The sequence below is a fragment of the Canis aureus genome, chromosome 11, assembly GCF_053574225.1.
Source record: "Canis aureus isolate CA01 chromosome 11, VMU_Caureus_v.1.0, whole genome shotgun sequence".
NCBI classification, from domain to species: Eukaryota; Metazoa; Chordata; class Mammalia; order Carnivora; family Canidae; genus Canis; species Canis aureus.
In genome coordinates, this window is record NC_135621.1 from 59,366,235 (window position 1) to 59,389,632 (window position 23,398).

A 23,398-nucleotide genomic window follows, 5' to 3' on the forward strand; every position below is an offset into this window, starting at 1 on the left:
AAATTAGGTATTAGGATTAACACTTAAAGACAGAGGAGTCTGATAGTAACCAGAGAAACAGGAGTAGTGTATGACGTGGGGAAGGAAGAGGAAGGAGAATCATAGGTTATAAAGAAAGAAGAAGAAATCAGAGGAGGGGTGCCTGGCAGGCTCAGTCTGTGGAGCATGTAACTCTTAGGGTTGTGAGTTCAAGCCCCAGGTTGCATAGAGATTACTTAAAAATAAAATATTTAACTTACACTCTAAATGAATATAGTTTGCACATGTCTCAGAATAAAAGCACAGCTATAGAAGCATTCACTGGTGATGTTTATTTCTGTTATCCAGTATAACCCTTACAAGCCTCCTGGACTCTCCTAAATTTAACTCTCACTGATATGATCTGTCAATCCCACATAAACCCAAGTGACTATCTGGATGTCAACAGTGCTGTTCATCAAGTATTTCGGGTTCTCTTCCTTTTGCGGCGCGACTTTTGTGCCCACAAAGTTATTCGTAGCTCTATGATTTGTTTTGGCCAATGAAATGTGAGCAAAACTGCCATATGTAACCTCTGGGAAGAACTTTTAAAAGCCAATGCGCCAATTGCCATCTTTCTTTCTCACATTGCAATGATTTTGGAAATACTAAAATAAATTCTCTATCAACTGGGTCCCTGAGTGGCTCTGATAAGCACAGCCCCTTCCTGTCCAATTGTACTCCTCACTGGTCATATAGCACTAAGGAAAAACAAATTTTTGTTGTGATAAGCCACTGAGGTTTTAGGATTTTGTTACTGTAACACAATCTAACCTTAACATCCTTAAAGTCAGTCAACTAACTATGCTGAGCACGTTCACAAAAAATTTATACTGTCAGTAGGGTTCTCAACAATAATTTCTTTTCCACACTCCTAGCTTACTTCTTTACAGCTTTTGTTTTGATTCTTCCCCCTTTTTAAGTATCAAACACTATTACTTTCTCCTTTAAATCTCAGGAAAGAGAATCTTTCCTTTGAAAGAAAGAGACCACTAGTATTCAACATACTCCAACATCCTTCTCCATCTCACAACTTATTTTCACTCATTTCCTTAATCTCTTTCAAAGAAAATATCCTTACCCTCTCATTTTCTGAGGTTAAAACTTCCATATGTACTTTTGACTTCATGCTTTTTAAAAGCTATATATACAGAAATCAGCTCTAACTTCTTCCTCTCCAATTGTTCTTTCTGCTCTATTATTTACCATTCCCCTTAAAAAATGTATTATTCTCTGGGCTGTCAAATTTTTCAGAGGGGTTCTACTTTCTCATTATAAGGAGTTAAGAAGTAACCGAGTAATATTTTTGTTGAAATTAAAACTTTGGCCCTTACCTAGCTCCTGAGAGGTAACCTCTAAGTACTTTCAATATCCTGTCTAGTATGAGTGTTTTCTGTTTACCTGGGAGCCTTGGGCAATGCCAGATATTCTATGTGTGGGTAACTAGGTGGTTTATTGTGGAGGGCTTGGGCCACACAGTATCAGCTCAACCTGTGGAGGTGCTGGAAACTAAAGTCAGCCACAGGGCAGTCAGTCTACTTATAGGACCAACAACTGATGAAAATACTGGACACAAAGGTTGGATAAGCTGCTCTGGTCAGCAATACTATGTGAAGGTTGCCACACAACACTGCTGGAAGTAAGTGCTATCTGTTTAAGAATCCTGAGAAAGAAAACTGGAAGCTCATGCCTTGGTCTCTCCTATGTGTCTTTTCCCACTGCTAATTTTAATCTGTATCATTTCATCGTAATAAACTGTTAACAATAAATATAACAGCTTTGTGGAGTTCTGTCCTTCTACCTGACAATGGTTGTGGGACCTCCTAGACTGTATGAGTGAAAATACTAAAATTTCAGCAAAACTTTCTAGGACAGGGGTGGCTCACTGATGGAGCATCTGCCTTTGGTTCAGGTTGTGATCCTGGGATCCTGGGATGGATTCCTGCATCCTTGCACGGAGCCTGCTTTTCCCTCTGCCTGTATCTCTGCCTCTCATGAATAAATAAATAAAATCTTAAAAAAATTTTTTTTCTAGGACAAATGTACAAAGTCTTCAGGAATATATGTATATTCAGGAACTAATATTAAACAGTACATGTTGATGTGTGGAGTGGGAAGAAATGGGAATAGGTATAACATAATATGCTGATCACTGAAAAATATCATCCACCACAGATGTTCTAGTGGAAATATTATTTAACATTCTAGTTCTAAGTAAGATGTTTATCTTCTGTCTTATTCATTCTTTAAGTATGTACTAAGTCCACACACAACATGTTCCAGTTGCCATGCTGGTATACTGGAGGAAGAATACAAAATAAAATATCACTTTTCAGGAACTTGTAATAAAAAAGGTTAATCTTTATATACTATTAATATTCTGAACAGCCATTAAACACTACAGAAAAGTAATCTTTCCCTCTTTTACTTTTAAAGTTTTATATCCTTCAGTATGCTTTCATTATTTTCATGGACCAGTTTTAACCCCTATCTTGTGGATGAATGCATGCATGATTTAAGTTTACTGAATTAAGAACAGAGCAGCAAATATCTGTGGCCTGCATATGTCTAAGTCTGCAATAGAGGTCATTTTTAGATCTTACAACTCACTTTACAGAAAACTCTGCAAACATAAAATTCAATCCCAATCTGTGGAGGTCATACAAGAAAAAAAAAAAAGAGTAAATACTAGGACCTTTTCATCATCACCACCCATAGGTTTAAAAACAGGCAAAACACAAAGGCAAAATAACAAAACATTATGGATTATAGTTTTACGTATATTTTACAAATTAAAATAAACTAATATTTACCAGTGTTTTCACCTGTTCATCAATGGAAATTCTTCTACTTAATAGTGTACACTAATAATGCTCCAGTAATACATGATACATACATAGTAAGATATAAGGTGGAAAGAAACCATCTACTTCCAGTTCAGTTTTGTGACCTAGAGCCATGCGTTAAATAAGGTTTACATAGAATGGGGAGGTTCACATTATACTTCCTTGGGCTACTGGACTACTTTATAGCACTGTGTGGCACTGTTACTAGGAGGACTAAGGGAAAAAAAATACTATGGTGAGATGCATTAAAACTACAAAACCTTCAGGGATCAGAATCACTACAGAGTAAAGCTGATAAAAGTGAAAATGACAGGGGCGCCTAGGTGGCTCAGTCGGTTAAGCGTCTGCCGTCAGCTCAGGCCCCGAACCTGGAATCTGGGGATCCAGTGCCCTATCGGGCTCCCTGTTCAGTGGGGAGTCAGCTTTTCCCTCTGCCCCTCAATCTGCTCATGCTCACTCTATCATAAATAAATAAAATCTTAAAAAAAAAAGGGGAGAATGACAAAAGTCAAACACTAGAACAGAATATACTAGGCAACTGCTAGAGACAGTGATCCCACTTACAGAAAACAATAGTTAAAATGAATATTATGATTAATTTAAAATTCCAGTTACCAATGTCACAGACTGTGCCTAAAGAGATATAACTACTAAATATAATATGGTATCTTGAATGGAATCCTGGAACAGAAAAAAGACACTAGGTTTATTTTAAACAAAATCTGGGGCCCCCTGGGTGGCTCAATCGGCTCAGGTCATGATCTCAGGGTTGTGAGATTGAGCCCCACGTTGCACTCTGTGCTGGGCATTAAGCCCACTTAGGAGTCTCTCTCTTCTTGTCCCTCTGCCTCTGTCTCTCCCCTGCTCACTCGTGTGCTTGCTCTAAATAAACAACAAACTGAGGATATCTGAATAAAGTAACAAACTGAGGATATCTGAATAAAGTATGGCCTTTAGCTAATAATAATGTATAAATAATAATGAATAGTAATAATGATATATGAATATTAGCTCATTAATTGTGACAAGTGTATCCTACTAACATAAGAAACTACTAACAGGAGAAACTAGAGAAAGTGGTGTTAGGGAGGGAAATCTATAGGAACTTCCTCTGCATTTTCTGCTCATATTTTCTGTAAATCTGAACCTCTAAAATAAAAACATTATTAAAAAAAAGTTCCAGGAGCAGTTGAGTAGCACAGTGGGTTGAGCATCTATCTGATTCTTGGTTTCGGCTCCACTGATGGTCTCGGGTCCTAAGATCGAGCCCCATGTTGGGCTCTGCAAGGAATTGGCTTGAGATTCTCTTTCCCTCTGCCCCTTCCCACCTTTGTGTGTGTGCTCTCTTTCTAAAAATAAATAAATCTTAAAAAAGTTCCAGTTACCTGAGAGTTACCACTTATCTTATATTTTGCTATACTCTAAGTCATGAGCGCTTTTGATATTAGTGCCTGGCACACACTATTCATAAACATCAAGCAAACAGGTGACCAAATATTAAAGAAAAACCTCTAGACTTAGAACATACTTACACTTAAAAAAAAAAACAACTTGACCTTTTATTATGAACATTTGCTATCAAAAATAAAGTAATAAACACATTATTTCTCCACACTCGAATACATCTTTCATGTAAAAAAAAAAAAAAAATCAAGAATGCAAACATATTATTTAAAAAACCTCACCTGACAAATTTTTTCCCAGATCTCATCGCAGCCAGCTTTTTCCTGAAAACTCAGAGCCAGATCATAGTTCTCAGCTTCCGACCAAACAATTAATGTATCCTGTTTAAAAATAAAGATTTTTACATCATCACACAAGAAAAAGCTAGAAAAGAAATAACTATGAAGTATAAATAGAAATCAAGAGGACAAAAAACAGCATAGCAATGACAAAAGCCCTCTGATGAGTGCAATTAATGTGTAGTCAATTGACATCAGGTTATTGTATTTTGTTATCCTTCAAAACTTAGTAATATACTGGCAGTGGAACAGTTTGGGTAATAAAATGATAATAATTTTCTAAAACAAAAAATATTAAAACAGGTTAGCAGGCACTGGCTTATGTTACCAACATAACACTGAATGGAAAGTGGAGCCATTCCTGGCCAAACTGTAACGTAGACATTTTAATCCTCTACTGACTCTCTCCTCTAAATCTGGAAAAGCCTTCAGAATATGAAGGAATTCAAAACAATGATGACATGAAGATACTCTAGCTCTAAGTACTACAAACAGCACTTATTTCAGCAGCTCAATTTGTAGAAAAATTAAGAACCCTAGGTTCAGTATTTTTCTACAAATGTCATTAATAGTATCCCTACAAAAAGTTAGTTAAGCTTTTAGGAAGTTGTCAACCTCTCTACTAAAAACTAAAGTTTGGGTTTAAGTTAAAACATAGACAAGTTTAAACACAAAAATCATTATGCAACACTCAAATGAAATGGCCAACTTTTAAAGGATATGTAATAATGAAAGGTTAATATGGTTAAAACTTTGATTTTCAGAAAATATGCATTTAAGAAAAAAGAAAATATACATGAGTTTATATCCTAATTACTAAGTATATAATCTACAAAATACCTTATAATTAACAATTATTCATCTAATACTTCTATTATGACTTGATATTAAAAAATATAATACTAGGGACACCTGGGTGGCCCACTGGTTGAGCATCTGTCTTTGGCTTGGGGCATGATCCTGGGGTCCTGGGATCAAGTTCCGCATCAGGGTTCCTGCATGGAGCCTGCTTCTCCCTCTGCCTAGGTCTCTGCCTCTCTCTCTCGGTCTCTCATCAATAAATAAAATTAAAAAAAAAATATATATATATATAATATTAAAAGCGAGCCTCAGATTAACAAAGTCTTCAAAATGAAAACACTTCGATACTCTGGTAGCTCCAATCTGTAAGTGAAAAATATCCGTCAATTAACCCAGGCCTCAGATTAATACTTACTTGCTGTGTAATCAGGTAAGAAGAACAGCCGGAAAGCAGTGTTCTCCCTTCTGCCTGGCTATGCTTCTCGGAAGGAAAATTTGTCACCAGGTATTCTAAAATTTTAACTTCCAATCCATACTTAATGCCTTTTAATAATTCTGAATTTTGGGGGAGGGGAAACTTCATGAGTTGTATTTTATCACTGTGCATTATCACTTGTCTAACAGATTAAACTAGAATAAATGTCAGTTTTACCATTATCATGTTCATTTGCACTTACATTACTGTTTTTAGCCCTTTGTAAGGCACATGTTCATTTTGTTAGGGTTACAGGTCAGTTTACATTGGAAAACATCTATAAATAGTTAGCTGCACATGCAGGCTAAAGTAATTCACAGTAGTTAGGAAACACTTTTTATGGAAGTGTTACTCTTAGAATACCATGTCTATTTTTTTTTACACTTCTGATCATTTATTTGCTTATTAAGTATTGGCAAAAGCCAATTTTTTCTTCTGATTTAAATGTACAAGCAGGTTTCTTCTCAAATTTCAATGCTTTATACCATACATTCCATTTTGGAGCACTAATACAACAGGATGAAATCCAGAATCTTTTATCCAGGCATTCAAGGCCTTTTCCAATTTGGTTCCAATCTATCTTCTGAGAGAAAGTCAGATAAAAGCAATGAAGTCTGACTTTAGGTAACTGAGTCCCCTTCTTCACCAACATTTTCTTGTCTGTTTCTTCCTATTCTTAACATAAAGTCTTCTCCCCAAGCCAGTCAAAACCCCAAAGTAAACGGGATTTATATTCAGAAGCATTCTTCAACGTAAGGAGGACTAACCTTGGGTGATGGTTAAATACACAGATCCCCATGCTTCTCCCAGGGGGAGGTAAAGGTCTGCAATGAAGACCCCAAATCCTTATTTTTAACAAGGGTCTCAAATAATTCTTTCGATATGTCAAATTTGAAAACATCACGTAAGTATATCTCTCGTTGGCTAACAGAGGATAGGAAACCATCAGAGCAGGCACCTTCCAATTCTATGAAATGTACTCAAAATGGGTGACAAGTCTCATCTTTTCTTCTTCCCCTCTTTGGAAACCTACTATTTCAGTCAAAAAATAACTGTAAGAAGTACTTCTTACAACTGCTTATTCCAAGGATCACAATAAAAGCTTCTAGGTAAGAGAGCACAAAGCTGGCACAAGAATATTTAAAACAATAAAAAGCGTCAAACGGCAGGGTTTCCGACATCTCTCAAAAGTAAAACTCAATTTTGTAGTAAGGTCTGTTTTCAACTGCTGTGCTCTTTGTGTTGTATTTTTTTGCTCATTTGTGCGTGACACACAATCTTCGGGATATTATTAATACCTGTTTTAAACTAAGAAAAGCTTAGAGTTTTCCTCTACCAACTAAACATTTAATCACCACTATGTCCCTATGGAAATCAGATTTAAAATAAGACTGCAGAGAGGATAGAAAAAGTGAGTTATACTTAGTCTGGTCCTTTAAAAAAACAGGAAAGGTGATTAAATCTAATGCCAGAATGGAAGTCGAGACATGAGCTGGAGAAGCTTGATAATTTAGCTTTTTACTGAATCAGATTTCACAACGTAGTTTTATTATGAGAAATGGTCATTTTCAATCTTAAATATTAAAAATACATTCTTGAGGTGAATACTGTTTAAATCAAAGGTTTTCGATCCAAAATCTAAATGACACCTTAGAATTGTACCTAAAATTTGGTTTTTAACATCTTTTCTGTGGAAAGGGTCTCCAGTTTTTACATTATACTCACACAAAGGCACCTGTGACACATTTTAAAAGTCTACCAAACCAATGGATTACCAGTTTCAATCTTCTTCTCTAGTACATTAACATGAATAAAATCCACTAATGAAATATTTGAGATCCTTGAGATCCTGCTTGTCAAATTAATCCTATCTCTGCCCCAATAGCTCTGACGGAATTCCATACAAAGATGAAGTTTTTCAAAAGGAATATTCATCTTTTCAAAAAAGGAAAACAAATATCAGCAGATTCGTAGAATTCAACTTGCAGATTCAAAATCAACTTAGAAGTCTGAAAATGAGTGAGATTAACCAGCATATAATGCAATATCTAGCTGTCTAGTTGTTCCTAATGGGAGGTTGACCTAAACTTTTTCTGAGACAGATTTTTAAAATACAGTATGATATAACATAAAGTCCAAGACAAACCTGAGGATATTGCTAAAAATACTAACATCATCCTAAAATCAGTGATATATTTGGGTATAATGGGAATAATCCAGACTAGAAATAGGACCTGAGCACCACTCAATTTCACTGTCTACTATTTCCATGACTCAGCAAAATAATCTGATTTTTCTTTTCTCATTGGAAAAGAGGATTATGATGAGATTATTATAATTATAGGTTTCTTATTCAATTTATGTGTCAGGTACTATGCTAAAGCATTTTTTATACATTAATTCACAAACTATTACATGATATAGGTAGTTTCATTTAGAAAGGTTAAGATTCAGAAAAAATTTGCTTAAAAATCACAATAATGAAATAAAAAACTTAAAAGAGTATTCAACTCTAACCCCATGTCGTTGGCAGCCCTGGTGGCTTAGTGGTTTAGCGTCACCTTCAGCCCAGGGTGTGATTCTGGAGACCCAGGATCGAGTCCCATGTCAGGCTCCTTCCACGGAGCCTGCTTTTCCCTCTGCCTGTGTGTCTCTGCCTCTTTCTCTGTGTCTCTCATGAATAAATAAATAAAATCTTAAAAAAAAAACAAAACAAAAACAAAAACCCATGTCGCTGCTACTATACCCAATAAAAAATGTGAACTATACTAAAAGGACACATAGTTCTCAGCAACTTGCTTCCCAACCTTCTGCTTCTAGGTATCTGTCTGGACCCCTATTTAAGAACCCTCTCCATCCGATTTCCAAGGATTCCTCTTTAGTCTCACTCTAAATCACCAACCAGAACATACCTCTGGCAGTTACTGCCAAATCTTTCCAATTTAGTAATTCATGTCCTCTACTCATGCTCCTAATCTATAGTTAGAATAGACTATACTCATTTCAAACTCATGCTATTATTTTAACTCAGCATTCAAAATTATAGAGAAGCTCCTTCTTCTATACTAATTACATTAGACTGTTCCCCACAATGACTCAGTTTTGTAAAACCCCAGGTCCCCAATTTTACTGGAGATAAAGAGATTCAATATGACCATTTTCACCTCAATCTTGATCTTGGCGTTATGTTCTTCTGGCTAAAACCTAGAATAGTCTCAATCTTTCCCTTCCAGGATATGAACAACCATTTATTGACTGAACCCCCTTTCCTTACCAAAGTTGTTCTCCCTTGGTTTCAAGACAACATGTTTTCCTAATTCTCTCCTCTTTCCAAATGCTTATTCTTCCTCTTGACTAGATCTTCTTCCTGATTACCAAATACCTAACCCTGCAGCATGTTCTGTCAATTCTATCTTCCATATGTATCTGAAATCCATCCACCTCTTTCCATCTCCACTGACCCTAAACTTATTCAACATTATATCTTGCTTGGATTATGTTGTGATCTCTCAACTACTCTCCCAGTTATTGCTTCTCTCCAATTCTATACACTGATGTTACTAGTTTGGATGCCATTCCTCTGCTGAAAATTTTCAAAAGCTTTCAAATGCACTTTAAAAATCTAAAGGGGAGGGGGTAAAAAAAAAAATCTAAACCAGAGATAGTGAACAACCCATAAGCAGCACTGAAGTATTACTGGATGAATGAATAAATGTGGACAATTCAACAAGGCTGTCTAATGCTCTGTTCTCTGTTCTTTTCTCAAATTCCATCTACTCTTTTGAAAGAGGTCCACTTTTACAGCTAAAAATAGAAGTTAATGATTCTCAAATTAGAATCTTCTGCACCAAGTCTTATTCTCTCTAGTCCTAGATGTTCACTACAAGACCTTTTCATTTATTTTATTATCATTTCAGAGCCCAAGTTGGGGGGGCGAGGGGGAGGTACAGAAGAATATACAGTACGCTACCATTAATACCAATAAAAGGGAAAACATATATGTGATTGCATACCTGTTTGTTTAAACATGCATAAAACCTCCAGGAAGATATTCAAGAAACTGGTAATACTGGTGGCCTCTAGTAAGGGAAACTAAGAATGGAATCCAGAGTGGGAGAGACTTCACTAAATACTTTGTGAATTTTTACAGAAATGAATATATTATCTATTCAAAATAAAGAAAGAGGGTTTGTTTGTTTTTTGAAATGAATAAGCTGCTAGCCAAATGTAAATGTAAACCTGTTTTCCTCTCAACTTCTCACTTTCTGGAGAGAACCATCATTTTCATGGCCCCAAGACTCAAAACACTACTAGTGACCCTTGATTCCTTCTCTTTCATATTTAATCACTTAGCAAATCTGCCAGCACTTTCTTGTTAATATAATGAAAATCTATTTCTTCTTTACAATTCCATTTATTACTTACAGATTTACATTTTTCTGCATCTGAATTATAGTAAAAGGTCTTGTTAACCTAAAGCTCTTATTTCCCTCTCTGCCTCCAATTGATTATTCATGACATTGCCACGCTTGCTTCCTAAACACAGTATCACTTTCATCACTTTAGGCCACTACTCGAGAATCTAGAATAGCTCCCTCTTGTTTAGTAAACCAAGCTCACAAATAAGAAACCTCCACCTCCGTTGCAAAGAGGCTTAGTAACTTTTATGTCAGGTGTACTATTTCCTTCCCTATCACCATTCCTTCAACAGACACCACCAAGCAGAATGAAATTTTTCTTAATGATTCTAACTCAAATCAATCTCTTCCTTCTTTAATTTTCTACTGTCCAAGTCTGTGGAATAAAACTGCTTTTTATGTATTTTGTGTTGGCACATACCTCCTGTATTATCTCAGTCAAGAAACCTGACCTTTTGTGCCTTAACTGCCTCATCTGTGAAATACTTTCATGGTCTTTCAATAATGACTGGGTTAAAACACTTCACCAGCAATTTTATTAGTTATATAATTGTTTCATTTGTTATGTCTTGTCTCCCAATAAAACTATGGATGGGCACTTCCTTATACTTCTCTCCTAAACCCAATTAATACAAATTATATTAAAATTATATTAAATATAAAGGGTATACATCCCTATGACTGGGCTTTTGGTGGTCTAGATCAGTAGGAATGATTCTAAGTAACTTAAAATTTTGACATGTATCAGCCACTATCTCATGTTCCATTGTATAATCATTTTGTTTGCAGTGTGTTTAAACACTTAACAAGTTACTGGCTCCTTTAAGTATATCTTCTTCCCAACAGCAACTTCAGTACTGCCCATAGTCCTGAAGCAAGAGTGCTGTAAATCGATGATCTATTGATATGGAGTCCTTTGACATTCAACTCAACTCATTCTAACCTATTCTGAGCCCATTAATTCAGGACTTGGCTCATTTTAGAACTATAGTATTAAGAAACAATGTTTAGTCTGCTTTGAATTTATTCAATATATTTTGTAGCAAAATAGCCTATAAACTATGAGCATCTCATTCACTCAAGTCTTTTTAAGATTAAAAACCTGCCAATGATCAATAGATTTCATATAAACTTTGGAAATGAATTATTTTCTGGACTAATTTATTGAGTAACTTAAACAATGATATTTTAAAAAGATAACTCTAATGAACACAAAAATATCAATATGTTTGGAAATCTCAATCTGTATAATCTGGTAAAAAGTGCAAACTGAGCAAGATTTTGGCAAAAAAAAAAAAAATGAAAAAAGTATCTCTAAAAAGAAACTAAGTTTAACGTAATCCTCAAATTGCTCTCTGGTTCTACTAGAAAAGTGCATTTCAATTCAAACAAAAATAAAGAAAACAGGGACGCCTCAATAGCTCAGTGGTTGAGTACCTCCCCTTCGGCCCAGGGTGTGATCCTGGAGTCTCAGGATAAGTCCCACATCGGGCTCCTTGCATGGAGCCTGCTTCTTTCTCTGCCTATAAAAATCCTGATAGTATATTATTGAAACATCATTAATTACAGGAATCATTCTCCCAATAGTATAAAATTTCAAAAATAAGTACTTTTTTCTCCAGTATGTTTGTTTTCTAGAGTGATATTATACAGAAAGACATATTCCAAAGTTTCTAATGAACCACCATGTATTTTTTTAGACTAAGGTTGGAGGGCTGTTTTATACACAAACCTACACCATTATATGATCTTTCCAATAATAACAATAGTTAAAGTATCTTATATACAATCTGAGAAGAATCCATATTATAATTAAATTGTAGGGAGTCACATTTAAGAACACAGTTCCTGAGAATTTTATATTTGTGCAGGGGAAGATAAAGATTATAAAACAGTATTTCTTTCCTCACAAAAAAGGAGGCCAACAAAAAATAAAACAAAAGTGGCTACCTGGTAAAATTCCATGCAAAGAGAAAAAAACCATCTGCTTGGCTGACTTAGAAATTAAATTTACTTAAATGTTTAAGATATAGGAAACATTTTTCAAGTGGTCAATACAGGGCTAATGTTTGATTCTCCATCAAAGACATGCAATATTTTCTACGCAGAGGGCAAAAAACTATTAACTGAGTATTGAAAATTTAAGTATTTCAAAGAAGTGATTAAAAATGTATTGCATACACAAAACAAATTGTTTAACAGTAAGACTTTTACTAATAATGAGCTGAGCAATGGACATAATTTCATTCCTCCAATTTGAAGTTATTTATTTCTGGGCATTCAAATTTTCATTGATCTTGAAGAATGTAGGTATTGATGATGTAAATACAATCCTAAAATAATTTTATCTTTTCCTTCAAAAATCTCTGCCATATTCACTTTACATACCACACACACACATACACCCCTGGAAATAATTCAAGTGTCTAACAATAGGTGGTATCAACCAGAAGAATACTATACAGTTAAAAAAATAAACTAAACTAAATCTACATTTTTAACATCAACAAATCTTCAAATTAACTGTTGAGTGGAAAATGAAAGTTCAGAATACATGTAAGAGCAAGAGATCAACCGTGCAAAGTTTAAAAACATACAAAAGACAACATATTATTTATGGATACATACATAGCAGAAAAGGTATATAAGCACACAGAACTAATACATCAACTTCAGAATTGTAGTTACCTACAGGAAGGATGGAGAATGGACAGAATGAGACAGGCACAAAGAGGGGTTTAACTCCATCCACAATGTTCAACATTACAAAGATTTGAAACAAATATGGTATAAAGTTAACATTGTTAAATTTGGTGGTGTTACACAGACACACACTGTATTTTCGGCACTTTTCAATTTTGAAATCTTTCATAATAAAAATGAAAACATTCACAGAAGAAGAGGTTGAATCACTGCTGCCATTTCCAGATTAAATAACTGGGGACACTAAAACACAACACAGGTATTCCCCCCCGCCCCCCCGCAAAAGACGGTAAATATTAACAGAAAACGTTACATGATACACTTTTATAAAGTATCCACTGATTATATTAAAAATATACAACAATTAAAGAACAGGATTCAAATGCTTCTACTTCAAAAACTCTACATTTGCTTGAGTCAAAGGATCAAATTTCACACCACAAATAGGCTTTCCTTGCTTTAAAAGAGTATCTCTTTGAATTTTCTTTTATGTCATTTCCTTTAAACGTGATTGAGAATAAAAGGTTTAGTGTACAGGGCATCAAAGATACCTATCTGTAGTTAAATAAGATTAATGAATACACTGTATTCTAACATAAAATAACAGTGGCTCAATTCAAAGATAATAAATGACTGCCAGTACAAAAACTTTCACTTTTCAGTTTGAAACTTTTCACCTACAGGGAAATACAGATAATGTGTAACTGTTTACCAAACATGTTTTTTCTTCTCAGGAAAGCTTTCCCATCTTTGTCAGATTAACACTTCCTTGACCACAGATGAAATCTTTCAAATTAAAGATAAACAACTACTTGCCTGTTGTTTCTGATATGCAGTGTTTGGATTTATCTTTGACTCCAAGAGTAGTGATCCTGAAAGATTAAAAAAAAAAAATTTGTAAGTTTGACTTTGTAAAATTTTGAATAAAATATCAGAATATGAATTTAAAAAACAAACTTGTGTTCTCTTCCCTTAGCTAGACATGTGAAGTAATCAAATGTATCCTGATTCCCATTTTTCTCTCCAGATCTGGGCTTCATATTTAATTTAGAACACACCATCTTATCCCGCATATGCCCTTATATGAAAAAAATCCACCTAATATCAACATTCAGACCCAAAATATAAGGAGACTAGATGTCCATTAAAATTTTATTGAGATGAAAATTTTAAGGTCTAAAAGACTACTTGAAGCCAAACTCTTTTTAACAAAGTTATTTTATTTCATTTCCAGTTTAACAAATAAAACAAATTACAAAGGACCACAACAGGAATCTAAGTACTTAGTTACACAAATTACAGGACTTCATTTATCCTTTTCTCCTTAGCAGAACAAAGGACATTTCATATAGAAATAAATGTCCGTAACTATTTTAAAGGGAAAGTGCAAAAGTACAAAATACAAGAATAAATCTGGGATTGTTACCTTTCTATTATCTGCACATAACTGCTCAAATCGAGGCGTTCAGATTACAGTGATAAAGGTTTTAATTATGCTCTACACTTGAATCTAAAAATACTTCACACAGGACTCGCACAATAAATTAACGGACACAAGTTTACAATCTGCTCTGGTGTCCTAACTTGTTTAGGTTGTAAAGTAGCCTGGGAGGAATCCAGACTACAGATATGCTCGTGCGTGCATGTATCGTGGCAACGGTCTGCAATAACCGCAGGAAAAGGTGTCTTTTGGTTTCCCCAGCACCTGTCCACTAGGGCAAACTCACGGGCTCGTGAGTAAAAATGGGTTTAAAAAAAATTTTTTTAAAAGCCACCCAGAAAGTATAGTTTCACTGAGTTTTTTGAAACAGATGTATAATAGATAAGAAAACAAAAATAAAGGGAGGGGGAGGGTCAGCTCCCTAGAACGAGGAGAGAACTACTCCGTCTCTCATTACTTCCTCCCCTCTCACTCTCCCCTCTTCAGAGGCGAGACTGGAGAGGAAGGGGTCAAATCCTGAATAGGGACAGGAGGCGGGGGAACAGAATCAACGTCTGACTGAGGGAAAACCCGGACAAAGTAGTTTGTTTTTACCGTACAGAAGTGCAGGCACAAAACCACTGCGCTGTCCCAGATGTGGTAGGAACAGTACCCGGCCCGGGGCCTAAACCACCGGGGCGATGCCCAAACCGGAGGCACCGACTGTCCCCTATCCTATGTTCCAATAACCTTACCGTCGGACTCAGCCCGAACCAGCAGCGACATCCCCTTGAGCTCCTCCACATAAGTGGAGGAGACATGCCCGGTGCCTCGGTCGTCCCACTGACGGTCTTCGTTGAGGGTATAGACCTTCACTCGCCGCCGCGTATCCGACATGGTGGCTGCCGTCCCCGCCGCCCCAGCCGCCGCCTCCTCGCTCACCTCGTCCGCGCCCCTCACTCTTGAGAGACGGTTGCGGCGGTGGCGGCGGCGGCGGCGGCGGCGGCTCCGGAGAGGCCCGAGTTCACCATGGCTCCCAAGGTTCAGTCGCGGGAAGGGGCAACAAGAGTCACCGAGACCTCTCCGCCCGGAGTCCCGGTTACCTCTCACTTCGCCCCCGCACACACCCACCCTCCCCTCCCTTTGCCCCCCAGAGCTCGCTCGCCCGCCGCCGCCGCCGCCGCCGCGGTAACTACTACAGATCCGCCATCTTGTAACCCGATTCTCTCTGCCTTTCTCTTCCTCCTCCAAGCAGGCTCGCACGGGCTGTCCTAGCAGGGGCTACGGCGGCCGACGAGCCCAACGCGCGGCACTTCTGCTTTCCGCACGCGCCTCCCGAGCCGGCAGCGCTCGGTGTTCTCGCGAGGCGGGGTACTGGCCCTAAGTGGGAGGGTCTAAGTGCGACTTCCTCTTCTCTCGGTCCCGCCTGCCGGCGCGGGATCTCGGACGGGTGGTCGGTTCTCGCGAGTTCCTTTCCCCTCTGCTGCCGCGAGACTCTTCCTAGCCGGCGGCGAGAGCGGAGCCTCGGATCTTTCCTTGGGCGGTTGCCGGCTGCGCCTGGGGTGTGACGAGCCGTGGGATCCAGCTGTGAGGAAAAAGTAAAGCATACCTGGGAGGTACGCATGGGACTAACCCTGAGCAGAAAGGAAGGAAATGTGCTCGCACTGCTTAAGGGAAGCTAAACCTGTCAGCCTGTGGGAGAAAAATAATTTGACTTTTTTTCTGTGAACATGTAAGAACTCTGAGCCCTTGAAGCACGGGGACCCGAAGCCCACTAAAGCTGGCTGCGGAGCCTCGTAGAGTCAGCATCTCCTCAGGAAGTGTCCTGTCGATCTCCAGGCGAGCGTGACGCGGTACAGAAGTGTGTTGACAAGTTCCTATTTCCCGCCAAAGCCCATCACTCACTGTTGGGCATCTGGTAGCTGGCCATTGAAAAGCCTGCTTTCCACCTCACGGAAGTGCTGTGCTCTTCCCGTGTTTGTAACTCGGAAGATAAGTCTCCAGAGACTCTTAGGGAAGCAGAGGGGACCTGCCTTCCTAACACATCTAAGAGCATCGTTCTTGATACTTTTGAGTTGCTCTTGCGAACGTTTCTTGCGTTCTCTCGGGATGTCTGCGCTGAATTAGCAAAGGGGGAATTCCCTGGGTGTTCACGTCATCAGACAGCACTCTAATTGTCAAACCTCGCCCGGTGCGTGCCATTCGTGCCGGGCAGTCCAGTCCCGGTTCGCTCTTGATAGGCTCCTTTTACTCGCGTTTAAAGACTTTCTCAGCCGCTTCTGTCGTCAGTGCTTTACCGGCAACCCATTAGTCTGAAAGGTGAAAAGCAGAAGCGCTGCACACGTTGACCGTGCAGCGCATCTTGGGGGTTGTAGTCTTATCAGTGGTTTTGTCAAAACGTGCTTTTGTTTTGACCAGATCTTATCTGTGGACACTTTGGGCGCTGCGCTAAACACGTGAAACGTCTTACACAGAACAGGCGCCTGATAAAAAACAAATTATAATTTCAAAATCTGGATACATCGCCATGTGTTTTTTAAATCTAAAGAGGACCTCAGAAAATGTACTTAAGTAGTTAGATGTAATAATAGAGCCCATTACTAGCTGTGATTGATGTGGACAAAATGCATTTGAGCCCATATTTGAGAAAATAACATTTCTGTCTTGGGTCAGAGAAAACAGATTAAGTTTTGAACTAGATGTTAGAGGATCCCTAAGTAGGAGTTTGCACTTTGGCTTGGGAAGCCATTCAAGGCTGAGGGGACAGGGTGAACAAAGTCATAGAGTATGTTACTGGCCTAAAAGAACTTACACGATAGCTAGCTAGCTAGCTATGTATATATTAAAGGATTAAAGACTATACAGAAATCACTTTATATGTGTTGAGGTTAATGTCCTACAAATAGAACTAACTGGACAAAACTGTGAAATAAGCGTTATTTCCTGCATTTACTCATTCCAGTATTTGTTGACCATAAACTAGGTGTTAGATACTATAGGGTGAATAAATAGGAAAAGTCCCTCTTCTCATGGAGCTTGCACTATAGTATATAGGAAGACAATAAACTAATACACGCCAGATACTGATAAATATTAATACCAGAAAAATAAGGGTAGCAAAAGGTTAGTGAGCTTGGGAAAGGCAGTGGTGTTATTGAGGAAGGCCTCTGAGGGAGGCAGTCAGCCATGCATTTCCCCAAAGGGAAGAGAGCATGAGGAAACAGAAAAGCAAATACAATGCCATGAGACTACAGTGGGAGGGATAATAAGGAAACCAGTATCTTTAAACCTAAATAATGGAATACTATACATATTGTTGTACAGATGTACCCTAGTTTATTTAAACCGTCTCCTAAAAAATGAGTGGGAAATATCAGAAAGGGAGACAGAACATGAGAGACTCATAACTCTGGGAAACGAACTAGGGGGGGGTGGAAGGGGAGGTGGACGGGGTGTGGGGGTGACTGGGTGCCGGGCACTGAGGTGGGCACTTGACGGGATGAGCACTGGGTGTTATTATATATGTTGGCAAATTGAACACCAATAAAAAAATAAATTTATAAAAATAAAAAAATAAAAAAATAAACCACCTCCTATTTATATATGTGTCATTTCCAGTAGTTTCCTACCTCAAACAATTTACCAAAATTATTTCATGTGTTACAATATACTTGATGTTGAATTCCTAGAGTAGGGATTTTCAACGTTAGCATTACTAACATTTTGGGCTGGATAATTCTTTGTTGTGAGAGGTTGTTCTGTGCATTACAGGATGTTTAGCAGCATCCCTTATGTTTACCCACTAGATGCCAGTAGAAATGCATCCTCTCTTCCAGCTGTGACAGCCCAAATAATCTGCCATCATTGCCAGTGTTCCTGGAAGAAGACATGTTACATTTTTTAATTCTTGAGGGTTTAAAAAAATGTTAATCTCTATAGGGTAAACTTGGTTGTCCATTTCACTAACGCCCTTGAAATGTCAAACTTTCTGTTTTCACCCTTCCCATTCTGTTAGATGTTTTTATGAAAGTTTTTAAGTTTTTAATTTAATTTTTTCCCTTAAGGTGATTAAATCTTCTCCATTACAATAATCCATCAAAACTGATAACCTGTATCTTCTTAGCCACATTCCTATTTCTTTTCCCTTTTACAACCAGACTATTTAGTGTTTAAGTTGTTTATACTCCCTTCATTTCTTCACCTCCCACTTATTCCTCAATTGAACCCATTTGGGTTTCCATCACCACCCCTTGCTCTCATCATAGAGCTCTTTATAAACTAACTTAAGATATCTACATTAATAATGCTATGGATATTTTCAACCTGTTTTACTTGATCTAAGTTAAAATTGGCACTTTATTGTCTGAATGTTGTTCCTTCCCAGTCATATTATGGCAACTCTTGCTTTATTCTTCAGATGTTGCCACAGTTAATCACTTTCATAAGGGACTCTTCTGACTCTCCTGACCAGATAATAGTATCTCCTTGAAATGTTACAAGTACCAAAACACTCAATTCAAAGTGGTTTAAATGATAAGAGAATTTATTGGCTCATAAGAAGGAAAATCTAGAGATAAAGGGGAACCTCACGTAGGATTGACTCAACAGTATCAGTGAGAACTCGATTTCCTTCTGCCTTTCAATTCTGTATTTTGCTCTCCAATTCATACTGAGGCTGGCTCCTCTTGGTTTTTTGTTTTGTTTTGCTTTTAAAGATTTTTACTTATTTATTCATGAGAGACACAGAGAAAGAGGCAGAGACATGGAGGGAGAGGCAAGCTCCGCGTGGGAGCCAGATGTGGGACTTGATCCCAGGACCCTGGGATCACGACTTGAGCCAAAGGTGGACACTCAACCACTGAGCTACCCAGCCATCCCATCGCTGGCTCCTTTTGTATCTTAAGATAGTGGCCAAGAGCTCCTAAGTTTCCAGTTCTTAATTCGCAGCAAAAAAGCATTTTTTTTTTCTTCACGTATTCCCAGTTGCATTGTGAACCTAAAGATCTGAGGTTTGGGGAATGTCAAGCACTGAATGGCTGAGGTAAATCAGGGGGCCTGTCACTGGAGCTTAGGGTTAATTCCACCCAAATCCATGGATATTATACCATAGGATATGGGTAAAACGGATGTAGGAAGACAACCAGAGTATCCACTTAATCTTTTGCTACACACAGCACCATGCATCCTTCCATTTAGCATTTGTCATCTTTATAGCTTTGGGTTTATTTCTATGATTTCTGATTATAACTGTCTCCACATCTAGATGACAAATTTCTGTGAGTTCAGAGAACTATGTTTTTTTCTCATCATTTTATCTCTAGGGCCTAGCAAGAGGGTATGGAATATAGCAAATACTCAATAACTGTTGAAAGATTGAAGTTTCATCTAGAAGTTTACTACTCAATTGGACATTCTCCCTAACAGGTAATTTAATAACTACCCTATCAAATCAACTGAGATGAAATTACATCTTTGAAAGCTCCAGATTGGTATCTCTATTTCTAAGTAATCAGGTGTTGACACACTACTGAATATTTGTGAAACCAATCTGATATTAAATTGTTTTTGTATCTTTCGAGTTTCTGGTTTCTTGTAGAGTAAGGTTCTTTAGGATGGTATGCAAAGCTCTTCATGGTTTGGCCTCTACCCAAACCCTGGCTGTCTACTCTCAAGAGTGAGGCTATGGACTGTTCAGACTGATTTTCCCTGGGGGCGACTTTCTTTTTCAACCATAGCCCCTCCCATTCACCTTACCTAATGTTTTTATAAGTCTTTTCTCTGGGTAAGTGTATTTCCTCAGGTACCTCATACCCGGAGAGAGTAAAGGCAGAGGAAGAAGGCAAGAGGTCCATTTGGTTAGTATTTAAGCTTTCACTTAATCACTCCTTTTAACACTGCTGTCCCAGTCTCCCACTACTGTACCTAGTGTCTCCAAGTCTCTCTTATTTCATAAAATAAATGTTTCCTGAGGTGGCGGGGGCAAGTGTTCAAAGGGTTTATATATGCATGAGCATGTGTGGAGGGAGGTGGTAGTTCTTTGGTTATGTGGGTTTGCGAAGGGGACAAAGGTATGTAGCCCCTCTTTGTATAGACTTTGACCCTGTCCTCAGATTCTCAGCCCTGATCCTGATTCGTTGTGGAGATAATTAGTTCTCTTCTTCTCTGATTACCTCTGTGGCCATTTAGGTTGTAACTTCCTGTTACCTGCTAAGGTCCACTACTGCTTTACCAGCTGCTTGCCATGCAAATGACATTTGTTAAAATCTCATCTGCTGTTGTCTCTTTTGTTTGCCTTTTCGGCTCTGTACTTAAAAAAAAATTATATTCTGTGTGAAATTAATTTTTCATTTTTGACAAAGGTATTCTAACATGTTTTTGTTTTTCTTTTTTTTTTTTTTTAATGTTTAGTTCTGTAGTCCCCTTGGAATTTTTTGTATATGTGAAGTAGGATGCCCATTTAAAGTTTCCTCCGGGGCAGCCCAGGTGGCTCAGCGGTTTAGTGCTGCCTTCAGTCCAGGGCATGATCCTGGAGACCTGGGATCGAGTCCCATGTCGGGCTTCCTGCATGGAGCCTGGTTCTCCCTCTGCCTGTGTCTCTACCTCTCTCTCTCTCTCTCTCTCTCTCTCTCTGTCTCTCATGAGTAAATAAAATCTTTAAAAAATAAATAAAATTTCTCCTCCAAACGGAGAGCCACTTGTCAATATCCATACATGTGTGTGGATTTGAGTCTGAACACTACTCTGTTTTGTTTTAGTTGGTCAACTGTACTGTGACAGTTTTAATTGCTATAGTTTATTATTTGTTTTGGTGTTTGCTTGATGTGGTGGCCATATCCGTGCACCATTTAGATTGCCTTCAAGAGCCCTAGTCTGGGGAACATACTTGACTGATAGCCAGTTGCCACCCTTTTGGATCCACCATTGCATTTGAGCTGAGACCATAAAGATCTCAAGCTGCTCCCAGCCAGTAACTGAGCTCAGCACAGGTACTATACTTGCCCTTTACTATGCAGGCAGAACTCCTTTAGCGGGCAACTTTGGCATGGGGAACTTCTTAGCAGGCTGGATGAGACTTTCTTGGAGCTACATTATAGTCTGAAGCTCTTTCCACCCAGTATTTCCTTACCTTCCCTCTTTTACAGAGGTCAAACTTGTGCTATGGTCTATAAGCTCTCCCTGTCAATTCCTGAGCCTATTTTATCCTTAACAAAGTGTTTCCTCCAGTATTTTTCTTGTCATATGTGTCTTTGAAGGCCAGAACTAACAGGTGATACGGGAGTGGTCTAAGAAATCAGGCAGTAAGATGGGGCTTGGGGAATAGTTTACTCAGTCTTTGGCACAAGGTAGCCACTTGACTACTGATTTGACCAGTAGTGACCTAGGAAGACATGCCATAAGAGGGAATGCTATGGTCTATGCAGTGATTCAGGCATTTGAAAAATATGGGGAAAACAATGCCTACAAAGATAGCAGAGCTGGCCAATTAAGTTGTACTACTGGCTTGCAGAGGGATATTGAGTTGAGGGCACTTAATACACAGTTAAAGCTAAGTTTGGGAGTTAGGAGACCTCTTTGGTCTTCACAAAAAGGCCCTTATTTTCTGCAGTGGAAGAACAGACATGGGATTTGTCAGAGTTACAGAGCTCTAAAGATATTTGAATGCTCAGCTTGTTGGTGAGGGGTGGGGTGGGGGTGGGGGTGGATTTGCTATGCAGTTAGTGTCCTGACTGGGTAATCTTGAAGCTTGAAGTATGGGATGGGGGTTACCGGTTCTGCAGATACCCCTGGACTCTCAGGGATTGCAGAAGTGGCTCATAATTCCTACAAGAGATAACAACTCTCTCCCCTTGTAGAAAGACTTAGTTGTTCTCATATCTTATCCTAGCTGAGAGGCTATGGTAGTTATGGCTAAATCTCAGCATAATCCACCTAGGGACTGCTGGGCCTAGGGAGGAAAAAGATTATACACTGAAGGAACCGAAATAATAATCTAGCATATACTACACTAAGGAGCCAGAGAGGTACATTTGGGATTGGACTTTGAGTGTCCTTAATCAAGGGGGCTGGAGGTTAAGATTGGTAAAGATTTCATTGATTTGGGATACCTTTGGAACAGAAGACTTACTGCTAAGATAGCTCTTGGAAGTCTGGAAAAAGTAAGAGTGGAAATGAGCTTACACGATGGCAACTTATGACTCCTGGAGAAGATACCTATTTATTTTGGCATACCTGTATGGTTATTGCTCACATATTAGTTCTAACCAATTATTTTGTAACGTTGAAAGTGTTTTTTAGAAGATCACCTGCATGTTTTTGTTCTTCTCCTCAACCTCTTTTTAATCTTATTATGTTAGTTAGGACCCGAGAACACTGATGAGAGTAACAGTGGTGATTCTTATTTCTTTCCTGACTTTAATGGCAATGTCCCCAGTATTGTATACAAGTTCTTAATTTCTGATAGATACCACTTACGGAGTTAAGGATATTTCCTAGTATTTTAAACTCTCTTGGGAATTATAAATGGCCTCTTCTGATCTGGTGATAATAGTTTTTCTCTTGTAATCTTTATAATGAATTATGTTCTTATTTCTTACCATCTTTGCATTCCCACAGATCTACTTGATCCTAATAGCTGTTGTCAATATTGTATTAAGACAGTTTATGAGGAGGAAGTTCAAGATGGCAACATATAAGGATCCTAAACTCACCTCCTCCCATGAACACAACAAATCTATAGCTACATATGCAACAATTCTCTCTGAAAAGAACCTGAAAGCTAGCTGAATGGCACCTCTACAACAAAGAATAAAAGGGCCACACTGAGATGGGTAGGAGAGGCATTAAATACATGGTCTTTCAAGAACCTCTCCCCCATCAGGCACAGAGACCAACCATTGGGAGGGATCTTGTAATACAGGGTTTTGTCCCCAAGGAATGAGGAGTTTGTGCTCCATACCAGGCACTCCAGCCCTTGG

The 23,398-nt window shown here is 38.3% G+C and overlaps 2 protein-coding genes and 1 long non-coding RNA gene across 6 annotated transcripts in view; 1 reads left to right on the plus strand and 2 right to left on the minus strand.

The window, feature by feature from the left end:
• PPP4R3B (protein phosphatase 4 regulatory subunit 3B) overlaps window positions 1-15,557 on the minus strand; it is a 61,271-nt gene extending 45,714 nt beyond the window's left edge. The window contains exons 1-3 of one of the 2 annotated variants that reach the window (XM_077915443.1): window positions 15,179-15,557; window positions 13,820-13,875; window positions 4,550-4,648 (exon numbers count right to left, since the gene is read on the minus strand). In XM_077915443.1, the coding sequence (XP_077771569.1) occupies window positions 4,550-4,648; window positions 13,820-13,875; window positions 15,179-15,320 (297 nt within the window). In that variant the 5' untranslated portion in view covers window positions 15,321-15,557. The remainder of the gene's footprint in view (window positions 1-4,549; window positions 4,649-13,819; window positions 13,876-15,178) is intronic. The other variant, XM_077915444.1, reaches the window with a different exon arrangement.
• A 65-nt stretch (window positions 15,558-15,622) lies between these two features.
• The window catches only part of LOC144324173 (uncharacterized), a 164,945-nt gene continuing 157,169 nt past the window's right edge, over window positions 15,623-23,398 (plus strand). Inside the window, exons 1-2 of one of the 3 annotated variants that reach the window (XR_013389584.1) lie at window positions 15,623-16,039; window positions 19,745-19,847. This is a non-coding gene — a long non-coding RNA (uncharacterized LOC144324173). The remainder of the gene's footprint in view (window positions 16,040-19,744; window positions 19,848-23,398) is intronic. The other 2 variants (XR_013389582.1, XR_013389583.1) reach the window with 2 other exon arrangements.
• PNPT1 (polyribonucleotide nucleotidyltransferase 1) overlaps window positions 18,208-23,398 on the minus strand; it is a 50,612-nt gene continuing 45,421 nt past the window's right edge. The window contains exon 28 of the mRNA XM_077915446.1: window positions 18,208-18,299. Within this exon, the coding sequence (XP_077771572.1) occupies window positions 18,285-18,299 (15 nt within the window). The 3' untranslated portion in view covers window positions 18,208-18,284. The remainder of the gene's footprint in view (window positions 18,300-23,398) is intronic.